The 15,459-nt window shown below is 35.9% G+C and overlaps 1 protein-coding gene across 3 annotated transcripts in view; it reads left to right on the top strand.

Moving 5' to 3' along the window:
* HIPK3 (homeodomain interacting protein kinase 3) overlaps positions 1-13,532 on the top strand; it is a 107,825-nt gene extending 94,293 nt beyond the window's left edge. For 2 of the 3 annotated variants that reach the window (XM_011965562.1, XM_011965563.1), the window contains exons 9-16: positions 3,854-3,975; positions 4,184-4,308; positions 4,407-4,568; positions 5,077-5,373; positions 5,701-5,841; positions 8,131-8,366; positions 8,661-8,788; positions 9,607-13,532. In XM_011965562.1, coding sequence (XP_011820952.1) covers positions 3,854-3,975; positions 4,184-4,308; positions 4,407-4,568; positions 5,077-5,373; positions 5,701-5,841; positions 8,131-8,366; positions 8,661-8,788; positions 9,607-10,083 — 1,688 coding nt within the window. In that variant the 3' untranslated portion in view covers positions 10,084-13,532. Of the gene's footprint in view, positions 1-3,853; positions 3,976-4,183; positions 4,309-4,406; positions 4,569-4,720; positions 4,784-5,076; positions 5,374-5,700; positions 5,842-8,130; positions 8,367-8,660; positions 8,789-9,606 lie in introns of all 3 variants that reach the window. The other variant, XM_011965561.1, reaches the window with a different exon arrangement.
* Positions 13,533-15,459: the final 1,927 nt, after the last annotated feature.

Below are 15,459 nucleotides of genomic sequence, written 5' to 3'. Positions count from 1 at the left end.
GAGTTTAGATGATTCTCATGCCTCAGCCTCCTGAGTAGCTGGGATTACAGGTATGCACCACCACGCCTGGCTAATTTTTGTATTTTTAGTATGTACAGGGTTTCACCATGTTGGCCAGGTTGGTCTCGAACTCCTAACCTCAGGTGATCTGCCCACCTCAGCCTCTCATAGTGCTGGGATTACAGTCATTAGCCACTGCACCCGTCCTCTGATTTTTTAATTTTAAGCATTCAAGCAACTCTAAAACTTTTTTTTATTTTAATATTTCCCACAGTACCAAATAAAGAACCAAGAATATGTTTGTTGACTTGATTTGCTGGTAATAAGAGATGTGAAAACAGGTCAGATCTTCAGTTACTGTTGTTCTATCAGCGTAGCTTTATTTTCATTGTTGACTCTGAAAGTGAAATTGTGACCCAGTGGTCACAGTAGTGGTCTGTGAGTATCTGTAACAGTGACATTTTTATTACTTTCCGGTAATAAAAATGCCCACATCGTTATAGTGTTAGCAATAATAGATGCTAACAGTGTGATGCTGTTGTGTTTTTCAGTTTTTTCCCCCAAGTGTTTATTATAAGAATTTCAAACATACAGAAAAATTGAAAGAATAATATGTTTTCTACCCTAGATTCAACAGGTATTAATATTTTACCATATTTGCATCATCAATCTACCTACCTACTTACGTAGTGCACATACGTGTACTATTTGAAATTAAATGGTAGATTTTATGACACTACTTCTAAATACTTCAGCATGCAAGATTGGTGCTTTTTAAAAATATGTTTTTTAATCACTTATCACTTGCGTTATCTTGACAAATGCATTTTCACTTAAATTTATAATCTACACTAACAAATATGTTCTTTGGTTCTAGTAATCCCTCCCATGTACCAAAATCAGTTTTAGGGTCACCACGTATACTGTGGTATATTTCACGAAGATTTGGAATAGTAGGTTTTTTTTTCAGAGCCTAGCTTCTGTGGCAAAAACTTAAGAGACTTCTGAGACACGTTTCTAAACAGCATTGAGCATCATTCTTAAAACATTTGAATGAGGTTAGAAAAATCTTTTGTCTTTTTATATGGCTTATAATTGATGAAAAGTTAGAAACCTTTTTGTACATAAAGTAACAACTATATCAGTGGTTTATAATATGGGATAATTGAAAGAAAAGAATTACTATCACAGACTCATTAACCCACTAAATGTCATGAACAGCACTTTTGAATTAGAATTACTAGTGAGAAGAAGCACAATATGTTTTAGCTTATATAACAGGTGCAGTTGCAGCAACAGGCCAGGCAGGCTCTATAAATATGTTGTTTCTCATCTTAGTAGAGTGTCTGCCTTAGAAATGAAAGCACTCCCTCTAATCAGTCTTAGTATCGGACGGGTAGATGTTATGTAGAAATTGTAATGTAGAAAATTTCAGCATTGGGCTTCTTGCCCCTCCCCGTCATTTATCCCTTCCCTTCAGAATGTGCCGTTGCATTTTCAAGAAACATTTTAAAATAATTATTGGGCAGCTATTGGGGATAGTAATTATGGTACCATTGTGGTTTATATTTTAAAATAAACTTTATCACCTTGACTTAAAAATTTTACTTTGACGCTATCATGTTTAGGTAATGCATTTAATATATTTTAGATATTATAATATGTAAGTATAGGCATATAAATACTATATCCATAAGACTGTGCTTATTTTAAAAAGTAAGCTTATTTTTAAAAATCAGCTAAGCTTTTATTTAACATATCTGAATGTTTTATTTATTAAACAAGCTTTTAAAATTATTTAGTGACCTGAAAAGTTAGGTATTCATCCCCTCTAGATGACAATATTAGAGTAAAATATATTCCAGCAAAATTCTTTCCTATTATACTAAAATAATATTCATAAGCTTTTAATGCCTTGTTCTCCAAGTATTAAAGCAAATATAATCAAAGATAAAGTTTCAGCTAACCTAAACTATGCAAAAATTGAGATCTTATCCACTATTGAATTTGATCAAAAATTAGATCTCCTGTGGAGAGAGTATATAGGAGAATTCTTCTCATCTTAAGGCATTGCTTGTGGAGAGAATTTACAGGAAATGAGATTTTTGTTGAGATTTGGAAATTTGCTCTGTCTGTTCATCCTTGTCAAAGTGAAGAGATTTTTTTTTTTTTTTTTCTTGAAGAGATTGTCTATATATTGCAATATATCTACACTGCCTGAGTGTGCTGATATTCCATGTCTTGGAGAATTGGATGATCAAGACAGGCTTTTTAGCAGAAGTAAGAAGATTTTTATTAAACTTGACTCATACCTGGCTCTTTAGGTGGAGCACAGAGAGTAGAATAACCTGGTAGTAAGATAATAGTCTCAGTGAAGAAAATAAACAGGCTAAAATGGACATTCTCTTTAGGATTAACACTTACATCTGTGAAATAGAAAATATGAGGTTGTTTTACAATAAAGAAAACAATTGTAGTATTTTTCTCTTATGCCTGAAGAGAAAGACTCAACATCACATTTATCCCCAAATTGATTACATTATATTTAAATAATCTGCAAGCCCATGTTGAAAGTAACTGCTACAATAAAGTGGAATTATGAAGTGGTCAAATTATTTTCATTAATGTAATTTCTGATCTTCGGGGATGCCCCTAAAATCTTGTCAAAACTTTAGGTTGGAATGTGATACTACTTTGCTGTCTCAGAGTTCAGTATTATAAGACTTAATATTTGCAAGGTGCTTTGCAGTGAATCAAACAGCTATATTAACATTATAGTAACATTAACAGGATTAACATGTCTGGTAATCCTGCTTTCTGATTTTCCTAGTGGGCAAGCAAAATGGTAGCATGTTTGTTCTGGAGTTCCAGCAGCTCTCTGCTAAGAATACTAGTCAATTAAGCCACATTGGGGAAACCTTAGTTTTAATCATCAAATTAGGTAAATAGGTTAGTTTTGCCTTTCCTTTGGAGGCTGAAATGAGTGTGCCATCCCTGAATTTTCATCCATTATGTGAACCATTATGTGAACCATTATGTCCATTAAATTATGAAGTTGTGATGTATTTCTGTTTTGGTGACAAGAGCATAAGATTCTATCACAGTTTTAAAGAAGAAGATACTAAGCATAGCTAAAAGTTTGTATGAAAAGAAGAACCTTTACCTGCTAGGTTGTCAGCATACTAAACCAGCTTCTTCTTTCCATGTTCTTTATCATGGTGACTGAACTATTTAAAAAGGAAAATAAAGCTTCAATAGCAAACTTTGGAGATAAGAAGTTTCAAGAAAATTAAATGGTTCAACTTTGTAGTATGCATTTTGAAATAGAAAGGGGAGCTTTATAATAATTTTTGGAATGATGTATATCACAAGATAGACAAGGAGTACATCATTTTCCTAATGGATTGCTCAGTTAGTGTTATGAAAATTTTATGTAGAGAATGGCATTATAACCCCACAATCAAGGCTGGGTGTGGTGGCTTATGCATGTGATACCAGAAATTTGAGAGGCCGAGGTAGGAGGATCTCTTGAGCCCGGAAGTGCAAGACCAGCCTGGGCAACAAGACCCTGTCTCTACCAGAAATTAAACAGATGAACTGGGCATGGTGGTATACGCCTGTGGTCCCAGCTACTCAGGTTGAGGTGGGAGGATCCACAAGTCCAGGAGATTGAGGCCACAGTATGGATCATGCCACTGTGCTCCAGTCTGGGCAACAGAGCAAGGCCCTGTCTCAAAAAAAAAAAAAAACAAAACTGTCAGAATTTAAGCAGTTCTTGACATTTAAAATAATTGTATAAGTTAAATAAGAGGAAGATTTTTTTCTTTTATTTGATAACTATTCTGTTTCACAGGTATTCCTGCAACACATGGTAAACCTACTAGTTATTCAATAAGGGTAGATAATACAGTTCCACTTGTAACTCAGGCCCCAGCTGTGCAGCCACTACAGATCCGACCAGGAGTTCTTTCTCAGGTTGGTAATAATTCATTCCTTGCCATATATCAGCTTGTGCTGTTGGGAAATAATGAAAATGACCTGGATAGGGATTTAATCCATTTTGTAGGTTATGGACTTTAATGTTTATAATTGTTAGCTGTTACTTTAGATGGTTTTGAGTTTAGGATATGGTAAAGTTACTTATAACTTGTTATTTTCTATTGTTTTCCTTTGCTGCAAGCAGACGTGGTCTGGTAGAACACAGCAGATGCTGGTGCCTGCCTGGCAACAGGTGACACCCCTGGCTCCTGCTACTACTACACTAACTTCTGAGAGTGTGGCTGGTTCACACAGGCTTGGAGACTGGGGGTAAGCTGAAAACAAAAGTACTTTATCAATAGTTTGCAGACTAGATCTTGATTAAAGAAAGGTCTTGATTAAAAACATTGTTCTGAACTTCTCCCTAGGAAGATGATTTCATGCAGCAATCATTATAACTCAGTGATGCCGCAGCCTCTTCTGACCAATCAGATAACTTTATCTGCCCCTCAGCCAGTTAGTGTGGGGATTGCACATGTTGTCTGGCCTCAACCTGCCACTACCAAGAAAAATAAACAGTGCCAGAACAGGTTGGTATTGGTGCTTTAACTTTCCTCTGCATTTTGAGAATCTTTAAAATGAATTTTGCATGTACACTAAAGGGTCACTCTGTTGTATTCAAAATGACCTCTTTTATACCTTTATTACAAACACTAAGCCAGCTCCCTTCTCGATTTCTCAGAGGTATTTTGGTAAAACTAATGGAATGGGAGCCAGGAAGAGAGGAAATAAATGCTTTCAGTTGGTAAGATTGTCTTTATTGCCCTTTTGATTTATTATCTACCTGTAATGTAGCAATTGTGGACATTCAGATAGCACATTTACCAAAAAGTGACTATTTAAATGTATGTAAATGCAATCTACATGGATATTTCTAGAGCTATTTTATATTTCACAAGAACTCAAGATCTGTTGGTGTGTTATATTCATGAACTCGAACAAGTGAAGGTTCGCATTTTTTGGTTTAACAAGATACCTTAGACAACTGATTATACATATTTTGATTATAGAAATTATAAATTATTCCTTTGGTTGCAGGAGTAATTCATTACAGAATACCAATATCCCACATTCAGCATTTATTTCTCCAAAGATAATTAATGGGAAAGATGTCGAGGAAGTAAGTTGTATAGAAACACAGGACAATCAGAACTCAGAAGGAGAGGCAAGAAATTGCTGTGAAACATCTGTCAGACAGGACTCTGATTCATCAGTTTCAGACAAACAGCGACAAACCATCATTATTGCTGACTCCCCGAGTCCTGCAGTGAGTGTCATCACTATTAGCAGTGACACTGATGAGGAAGAGACTTCGCAGAGACATTCACTCAGAGAGTAAGTGCCAAATGCTGCATCCTCAAAGGATATAGGTGGCATCCTTTGGTGTGTCGAAAAACAACTTTCTGTGACTTATTCCTTGTTTGTCAATGTCCTTTGGAGTAAAACCTTTAAATTAGATAACCCAGTTCTAGACAGGGAACTTTCTAAATACTATTTAGCACCATTATTATAGCATTTTCCCTGTATTTGTAAGCTTTACTTTTTGTCCATGTAGGTCATTCTTAACAGTTTCATATCCTTAATTAAAGAATACAAATTTTGACTATTTGGAGAGTATCTTCTCATATTTGACTCATGTTTTCCCCTTTTCTCTTCCACTAGATGTAAAGGTAGTCTAGATTGTGAAGCTTGCCAGAGCACTTTGAATATTGATCGGATGTGTTCATTAAGTAGTCCTGATAGTACTCTGAGTACCAGCTCCTCAGGGCAGTCCAGCCCATCCCCCTGCAAGAGACCGAATAGGTAAAATAATCTCAATAGTAGTGTATAATAAATAGTAAGTCTACTAAAAAGCCTACGATTTCTTTCTGTTAAATTAATAAGTACCTGCCGATTTACCACAGTGACTTCTATCTTGAACACAATTTTTGAAGTAGATCAGTTTTTCTAAACACAGATTTGTTTGTTTGTTTGTTTTTAAGACAGGGTCTTGCTCTGTTGCCCAGGCTGGAGTGCAGTAGCATGATCTCGGCTCACAGCAACCTCTGCCTCCCAGGCTCAAAGAATCCTCTTGCCTTAGCCTGTTGAGTAGCTGGGACCACAGGTGCGCACAGCAATGCCCAGCTAATCTTTTAAGTTTTTTTTGTAGAGATGGGATCTTGCCCTGTTGCCCAGGCTGGTCTTGAACTCCTGGGCTCAACCAGTGCTCCCACCTTGGCCTCCCAAAGTGCTGGGATTACAGGCGTGAGCCACCATACCCAACTAAATAATCTTTTTTTGCCGGGGGGTGGGTGGGAGGAGATGAAGTGTGGCTCTGTCACCCAGGCTGGAGTGCAATGGCATGATCTTGGCTCACTGCAGCCTCCACCTCCCCAGGTTCAAGTGATTCTCCTGCCTCAGCCTCCCATGTAGCTGGGATTACAAACACCTGCACCACACCCGGCTAATTTTTTGTATTTTTAGTAGAGATGGGGTTTCACCAGGCCAGGCTGGTCTTGAACTCCTTACCTCAGGTCATCTGCCTGCTTCAGCCTCCCGAAGTGCTAGGATTACAGGCGTGAGCCACCACATCTGGCCAAATCTATTTTTGAAAGGGTAAAAAAGCTACATTCTTAATTTCAGCCCCACAGACTACTATTGTAATTTAAATTTGGAAGAAAAACATATACTTTAGCAAAATTAAAAAGGAATGTTTTGCATAATGAAGTACTTACTGGCCCACTGTCTACAGAACATCCACTGTGATTTTTTTCTCCCATTGGTGATGGATTTGCATGGTTTTATCCATATTAACCTGGCTTACCCGTCCTTTGGCCGGCTAAAATAGTAAGCTTGTCCTAAGCAGAATGATTTACTAACATATTAAGAGATAAGCCACAGTCTAGAAGGCACAGTGGCCAACACTTGTAATCCTAGCACTTTGGGAGGCCAAGGCAGGAGGATCACTTGAGGCCAAGAGTTCGAGACCAGCCTGGACAACATAGTGAGACCCCACCTTTACCAAAAATAATAGCTGGATGTGGTGGCACTTGCCTGTAGTGCTAGCTACTCAGGAGGCTGAGGTGGGAGGATTATTTGAGCCCTGTAATTTGAGGCTGCAGTGAGCTATGATCACACTACTACACTATAGCCTGGGCAACACAGTGAGACCCTGTCTCTTAGGAAGGAAGGAGGAGAAGGAAAGAAAGAAATAAAATCTTATTTTAGTGGCAGCAAACATTTGGAAAATTTTAAGTTTTAATTTTACATGTCTTCTTCTTTTCCTTAGTCAGGAAATATGATATTGCATACTTATAGCCAAAGCTTTATGGAAAATATAAAGAAATTTTAATATGTCTTCTTAAAAGTTGCTTATAACATGGTTTGAAAATTGATAATGTACATAACTATACATACACATGTAAAGTATGTATAAACAAATATACATATAAGATATATAAATAAAAATATGTATAAAAAGAGATGCTTCAAATTCGTAACTAAGTATGGAATGGGTGGTTGAAACAGACAATAAATACTGTAGAAATCCCAAGGAGAGAGAGATTGTCAGGGCCCAAGAGTGTCAGGAAGAGATGAGAAATATGGGGCTCTGTCTAGGCCTTCAGAGGTGTGGGGATACCTTTCAGATAACTGGTTAGGTACAAGGACCTAAATTACCAGAAGAGGCACATATCCTGATGTTAGAATTTAATTTGAAATATCCAAGTCACATGCATGTATGCTTGTACATTTCATTTAAATTATTCAGAACAGTGCCTCTTTTGTCATGTCTTGATGAAATTATCTGGAATTCATAAAGAGGAATTTTATGAGCTGATACTAAGGATCAAATGGGAAGGGAAAAAAGAAAGAAAAAATGCCAAAATGATGTTCCTGAAATGGAACAGAATTAGGTTTAGCAGTTGGAACAGATAATTAATTTAAGGGTCTAGAAATTTTTTGAAAAAGTGCTATTGGACAATGAAAAAGCTGTAATTATATATAAAATAACTGAATAACATTCTCGTCAGTTCACTGGAGCCTGAATATTACTTAACATTAGATTTAATGTTGGAAAAAAATATCACTCATAAAAATGCTTTCTTTTTGTAGTATGTCAGATGAAGAGCAAGAAAGTGGTTGTGATACAGTGGATGGCTCTCCGACATCCGACTCTTCTGGGCATGATAGTCCATTTGCAGAGAGCACTTTTGTGGAGGACACTCGTGAAAACACAGAACTGTTATCCTCTGCCGACACAGAAACCAAGCCAGCTGTCTGTTCTGTCGTGGTGCCACCAGTGGCACTAGAAAATGGCTTAAATGCCGATGAGCATATGGCAAACACAGGTAAGTTGAGTCCTCCCATTTCTCCGGTTGTCCTTTAAATACAGTCTTAATTTAGGAACATCTGAGAATGGAGTTGCCAAAAGTCATCTCGAATTTTGACTTGATCCTGCCTTATATATTATACAGAGGACATCTTCTAATATTATCCAGTGCTTGGAAACCATGACCTCTCCTTTCATTTTGTTTAATTTTAAGGCTCTCAAATCACTATTCTATGAAATATCTAAAGATTTTGCTAATTTTTTATTTGAAAAGGAAAAAGCATAAACTCTTCAATATTTTATTCGTCGCCAGATTCTATATGCCAGCCATTAATAAAAGGACGATCTGCCCCTGGAAGATTAAACCAGCCTTCCGCAGTGGGTACTCGTCAGCAAAAATTGACATCAGCATTCCAGCAGCAGCATTTGAACTTTAGTCAGGTATGTTCATTTGTGGATTGGTAGGAGTCTTTGGGATTCAAATTTAGCAGTTGTTTTTCACATGGAGGAGAAAGCTTCTGAAACTGTATGTAGTCTTAATGAATTTTTCCCTTCTCGTTATCCCAAGGGGCTAAAGAGTAACTGACTTAATAATAGGATAATTAAGCAAATTATCCGTAGAACCTGTAGCCTTCTTCAGAAAGATTAAGTCCTTAGGTTCTCTTAGGTAATATTAACAGAGTGTGTCTGTTATCTCAGAACATCATTAACCTTCCTGAATACTTTCCATCTTATTCAACGCTATATTTGGCAGTTGTGTTTCAGTTGGGAAAAGAAAAGATCACAGATACTGGAGTTGGACGGGGATTCAAATCTTGGTTTTGCCATGTACTATATATTTATTACCTTGGCCAGGTCTCTTCAACAAATTTGATTTGGAGCACAGTTAATGGGAATAGTAATAATATCATGGGTTGTTTCAGAAGTAAATAATATTGTGTGTGTAAATGTTAGCTTTACATATAATAAGTGCTCCACAAATGGTAGCTGTTAGTAGTGATGGGGGTAGTAAAAGGTAGTACAAGCAGCACTAATAGTGGTGTTTATATTATAATATGTAGTAATAAATACTGAAATGTTAATACTAATATATATGGAATTGGTATTTTTCTCTCCTCTAGTTATTCTTAGTATAAGTTAGTTCTGAGGGATCCACTATGAGTTATCAGTCACAAAGGGTATATTGTAATTTCCGTTTCTTTCCTTTTATCTTTAAAAATATGTTATTCAGTCATTTTTTTTTTTTTCTTTATGGATAGGTTCAGCACTTTGGATCTGGGCATCAAGAGTGGAATGGAAACTTTGGGCATCGAAGACAGCAAGCTTATATCCCTACTAGTGTTACCAGTAATCCATTCACTCTTTCTCATGGAAGTCCCAATCACACAGCAGTGCATGCCCACCTGGCTGGAAATACACACCTCGGAGGACAGCCTACTCTACTTCCATACCCATCATCAGCCACCCTCAGTAGTGCTGCACCAGTGGCCCACCTCTTAGCCTCTCCATGTACCTCAAGACCTATGTTACAGCATCCAACTTATAATATCTCCCATCCCAGTGGCATAGTTCACCAAGTCCCAGTGGGCTTAAATCCCCGTCTGTTACCATCCCCAACCATTCATCAGACTCAGTACAAACCAATCTTCCCACCACATTCTTACATTGCAGCATCACCTGCATATACTGGATTTCCACTGAGTCCAACAAAACTCAGCCAGTATCCATATATGTGAAAAACAGTATATTGGGGAAGCTCAATGATACAAACATTTGATTAAAAATAAAAACATGGTATTTAATAAATATTAGCCATGGCACAAGAAAATTATTTTTGAATCATGTAGACTTGGGTGCAATTTAAACAACTTTGAGCTTTAAAAACTCACTTTTGATGTGTTTTGCACATTTGGTATAACTTGTCTTTGGTCATGTTATCTTATGTAGTAACTCTAGACAGGTGACTTATGGGAGCAGAAGTCCAGTTTTGCTCCTGCTATTTTTTATAAATTGCCTTCTAACTAGTGCAAGACACGTCCACATTTGGGAAGCCATTCTGTGTACAGACTTAGAGCAACAGATGCACATATGTCAGAATTACAGCATACAAGTGAATTGTATTATCCGTGTCTTAGTGTATAAATGTTGGGTCACTTACCTAAGAAATTGAGCTATTGTTCTTTACATTTGCATGTGTCTTTTGCATGGGCAAAATGTTGCCTAGACTTTGCTCTTAAATGTTGTTCTAATAATCTCAGCTGCATTGTAAACCGTTCCCACACATAGTGCCTTAAATATTTGAGGTTGTTAATGTTATTACCTATATATAAATGTTGAGGACTGCAGCACTTAAAATTCAGACCTACTCTTTAGTTTCCTTTTGATAGCGTAATGTTCATTTTTGGTTTTGTGTGGTATGATTTCAGGTAGTAGCTGTTTTTTTCCTTATTAAGAGGGCAGCATGTTTGCTGTAGCTGAATTCTGCTGTCTGATTTTTGAGAATGATCTAGCTTCAAGAAAAGCAAGCAGTTAGTAGTGCTTAAGAAAAATTGATTCAGTATCTAATGGATATTTGATAACTGTCACAGCACAGCATTTTATATACTATTAAGTGAAACTGCAATACAATCTAAGTTTATTTTGAGAGTGTTTGCTGTATAATTGGACTTAATAAAATGTTTAGAGGTACAGTAGGCATGACTTTGGGTAGATAATAAAATGCAAAATGCTCATTGATTCATGATGTGGTTTTATCTTAGCTTGGGCAAACCATGCAGTATTTAATAAATAGTAGCAGAACTTTTACTATTGAAGCTTGAAAAGATGTGAGTTCTTTGTGTGCAATTTTTGATTTATGCATGTGAGAGGGTTTTTTTTTTTAAAGTATTTTTACATTGCAGTACTTGTTTTGCTTGTTGGTGATGTTTGCTTATTTAATACATTCCGTCAGGGACAGAAATTACATGCTTTTTTTCTTCCTAGGAAGTGTGTTGAGTTCCCCCCGCCCCACTTTTTTCTTTTTTGGGTGGTGGTGATGGTAGTGGTTATGTCTGTTTAAATGAAGTTGCTTTTACAGCACCAAAGACTTAATCATCCATTTCCTATATAAAGGTAGCTACTTTTTGCATAGACCTCAAGTATATTGTAGTGTAGAGGTGGAATTTAAGGAAAGGTATTAAATTGAGGCTGTGTTTTAGCTTACAGGCAAGTAATAAATTGTATCATTTATCTTGAATGTATCATAGATAAGCTGCTATATAACGATTGCCACTTCAGATAGCTGTGAAATTAGGTGATTAACTAGTTGTTATTTAGCCTTCTAATTTCTGTATAAGTCTAATTACATGAATAGAAATTGGGGTTTTGATTTTTTACTTTGCTTTTCTGTTTGGAGTGTCATTGTAACTACTGTATTGTAAATGGTGGAAAATAATTGCATTTGTTATTTTGGGGTGTGTTATTTGCATCAGTATTTTATCTCTATTAATGTTTGTGCTCATCACTGCATATTAAAAAAACTTGGATGTATCAATGTAACTTAATTTTTTATTTTCATACTGGCATTGTAGACACTTGAGAAAGCTGTATCTTGCAGGCTTGACTTAACTTTTTTTCCTTAAAAATCTGGAATATAATCTTACAGCATTTACTGGAATAAACAGTACAAAGCATTTGAGTGTAAAACTCTAGATGTTTTGGATTTACAGCGTTTCTTTGATAAATGAATTGTATACCACTAGTACAGCTCTAGTACAGCATTCACAATAAGCTAATAATGGATAAGTTTTCTTTACTCCATTGACACAAGCAGTGTTTTATTTAATAATCATCAATGAAATAAATGTGCCTGAAATTGATTTTAAAAATTACAGTATTAGATCATAAAGTAAAAACCAGCAGTACATTTTTAGTCACACTGAAAATGAAGGACTTAATTTTCCCCACAAGTTTCAGTGTTTTTAGTAATTAATTCTATGCATTTTATACAAATATAAATATATATATATATAAAAATACATGTTTAAAAAGAAGTAGCCTAAGATTAATTTAAAAGATTATTTACAGATGACACATTTATGGAGTCACTATTTAAGTAAATTTGCTGCCCTCCACAGCCTTCTGATTTTATTTATATGTTCCAGCAGGTGATTAGGATCTGCTCACTTCTTAGGAAAGAATCAATGCCGGCAACACATTGTTTCAGAAACACCAAGTGCAAAGGATTGATTGTTTCACAACAGGTACAAAACCGAGAGTTTTCTTTTTGTTTAGGGCCATGTTTACTACCCTGAAATGTTGTATTCTTTGTCTTTAATTTCCAAGACTTAAAGCAGTCTTGTTAAATTGACATAAATGGTAAACTTCAACATTGTCATAATACAGTATTAACGTTTGATAAAGGTATATCCCAGTTAACTACACTGCTCTTTAAATTGCAATCATGGGCATTTTAATGTATTTTAAAATAAATTTCAAAATTCTGCTAAATTCTTAATTTAGCATATTGACAAAGTAATCTGGATTTATACCTTTTAAAAACCATTTTGACCAGTTTTCTTTGGTTTTAATGCTTTCTTAAATAAAACACTGCATGATTTCCAAGTTGCATATTTGCATATTATTTTAATTTGCAAAGCGTTTTTTTAATCAAATATCCTGATATTTAGTTGTTTTTTTTTTCCTCCAGGGTGTTTAATTAAATATGTTACTGTATTAGCAAAACATTTTCGTTTTAAAAATCTGCTAATTTTAAACTTGGACTGTGTTAAGTAAAAGTTAAATCATACACTGCAAGGTGTAGGAAGATTTGTTTTAATGAATCCAATGATACAGATTTGATTACTAAGTTTGAACTGTTAATTGTTTAACAATTTTAGACTTGTGGCTTTCTTTCTTTGGTTTATTTGTTTTTGCTTTTACTCCTATGCTACACTAGTTTGCCATGTAGCAATTGCACTGTGCAATATTACAATAAGGACTGGGAAAATTTTATGGATGTAATGTCTATTACGGTTTGCGATAGTATTTCTCTCTAGTTCTCAGTGATTTAAATGTGACCAAGCCTTCTGTACTTTGTCACAAAAAGCGGGTTTTCCAGGTGACTATTTTGGTGAGTGTCAAAATAAGAATTTATGGTGTATTACTGTCGATTCACTTTGAATTAAAATATATATATTGCAGCAAACAGCTTGTTGACTTTTTTTCCACCCCAATACTCCTTACAGGGTAGGAGGGAAGGGAGACGTTAACAATATTGAGTATCTATTAATAACTGACATCATCTTATTTAACTCTCAAAGCCACCTGGTGAGATAGGTATTATTATCTTTGTCATACAAATGAGGGCATAGCTGCAGAATGTTTAGGGAACTTGCACAAAGTCACATTGCCCATGAGTTGGAATCTGAGATACACACCAGGATATCTAACCATAACTAATCTACTTTATATCAGTTCTTTTAAAACCAAAGTCTGAGGCAATGTGCCCAGAGTACCTGCAACCATAGGATGACCCTGACCCATTTTCCTTCAATATTAAGTTTCCACAGATATTTTTTGAGAGAAGTAATTTCTGCCCAATATGCGTGGATGAAGAATAGGGAATTCACATGAATTTTTAATATTTAAAACGTGACTTCAAAAGAATGTGATTGTAATAGGCCAACTTATGTCCTCAAATACCAACACCTCATAATTCAAGGATCTAACTTTCAAGGAACCTCAGTTGGAAAGTTTCTAGAGGAGCGCTCCCCCAGAACACACTAGTGAGAATACATATTTTCAATTTCTGCCTTCCCCTATCAATGTTTAATTGAAGTACAGCATAAATGCATTCTTTGGCATCTGGCTATTTTTTGTTAAACATTTAATTTATAAGATACATCCACGTTGTGTGTAGTTCATTTATACCCATTGCTGTATAGTATTCCTTTGTGTGTATACAGAACTATTTTGTTGATGGACATTTGACACCTGAATAGTGTCTACTTCCTGGCTATTGTGACTAGAGCTGCCATGAATGTTTTGTCCATATTTTTTGGTGAACATACGCATGCATTTCCTTTGGGTATATATGTAGGCATGCATTACTAGGACATATGGTGTATATAGATACTGCCAAACATTATTCCAAAGTAGTTAATTTACACCTATTAGCAGTGTATGAGAGTTCTAGTTGCCTTATGTCCTCACTAACACATTATATTTTTTTGTTTCTTTTGTTTTAGCCATTCTTTTGAGGGTGAGTTGTTCAAAATAATATGAACGTTTTCATGTAGGCCAAAGCACTGATCGTACATAAAGATGAAATTCAGAATTTGCAATTTACTTGAAAGTAAATTAGCCTCTTGAAAAAATACGAAGAAGCATTCAGCTATTTAAATAGATCTAGGAATATAACATTTTTTTCTCTAAAACAGGGTAATAGGATGAAAAAAGGGCTTTGAGCAACACATTTAAACCATTGAGCCTGTAACCACCCAGCACAGTGCCTCGCATATAGTGGGTATGTCATGAGTCATTTAAAAAATCTTTTGAAGCATCTACTATGTTCCAAGCATCATATGCGGTGCATGTACCAATGGACAAAACAGAGGTCCTTTTCGCTCTTAGGGATCCAACCTTTTCCCAGGGGAGAAGACTAAAGTAAGGTTCAGGTAGGGTAAGTAAAGAAGACGGTATGGGGATAGAGTGACTGGAAGGGTCATGTCAGGGAATGCCTCAGTGAGGTGACACTTCAACTGTGACAAGGACAATGCTGATCAGGCATGCAAAGAAAGAATATCTGACAGAGGGAGCAGCAAGTTAAGCTTTTAATATGAGCAAAATAGGAAGTGGCCATTATGGCCAGAGCATAGTGTGTGAGTGGGTGGCAAGAGATAGAAAATGCTACTATAAGGGTGGGGCATGCAGGCTTTTTCCCAAAGATTGGAGTGTAGATTTAATTCCATATATTGTAGGAGGCCATGGGATGATTTTAAGCAGGCAAACAATATGACCTAATTTAAAGATCAGTCTGGCTGTTGAATGAAGAATAGATTGCAGGGCCAGGGTGGGAGTTGGAAGACCAGGTAGGAGGTTACTGAAGTAGTCTAGGTTAGAGGGATGAATAC

The sequence above is a fragment of the Mandrillus leucophaeus genome, unplaced genomic scaffold (assembly GCF_000951045.1).
Source record: "Mandrillus leucophaeus isolate KB7577 unplaced genomic scaffold, Mleu.le_1.0 Scaffold73, whole genome shotgun sequence".
NCBI lineage: Eukaryota > Metazoa > Chordata > Mammalia > Primates > Cercopithecidae > Mandrillus > Mandrillus leucophaeus.
Note: the sequence above shows the minus strand (reverse complement) of the source record. Positions and strands in the feature narration are given on the sequence as shown.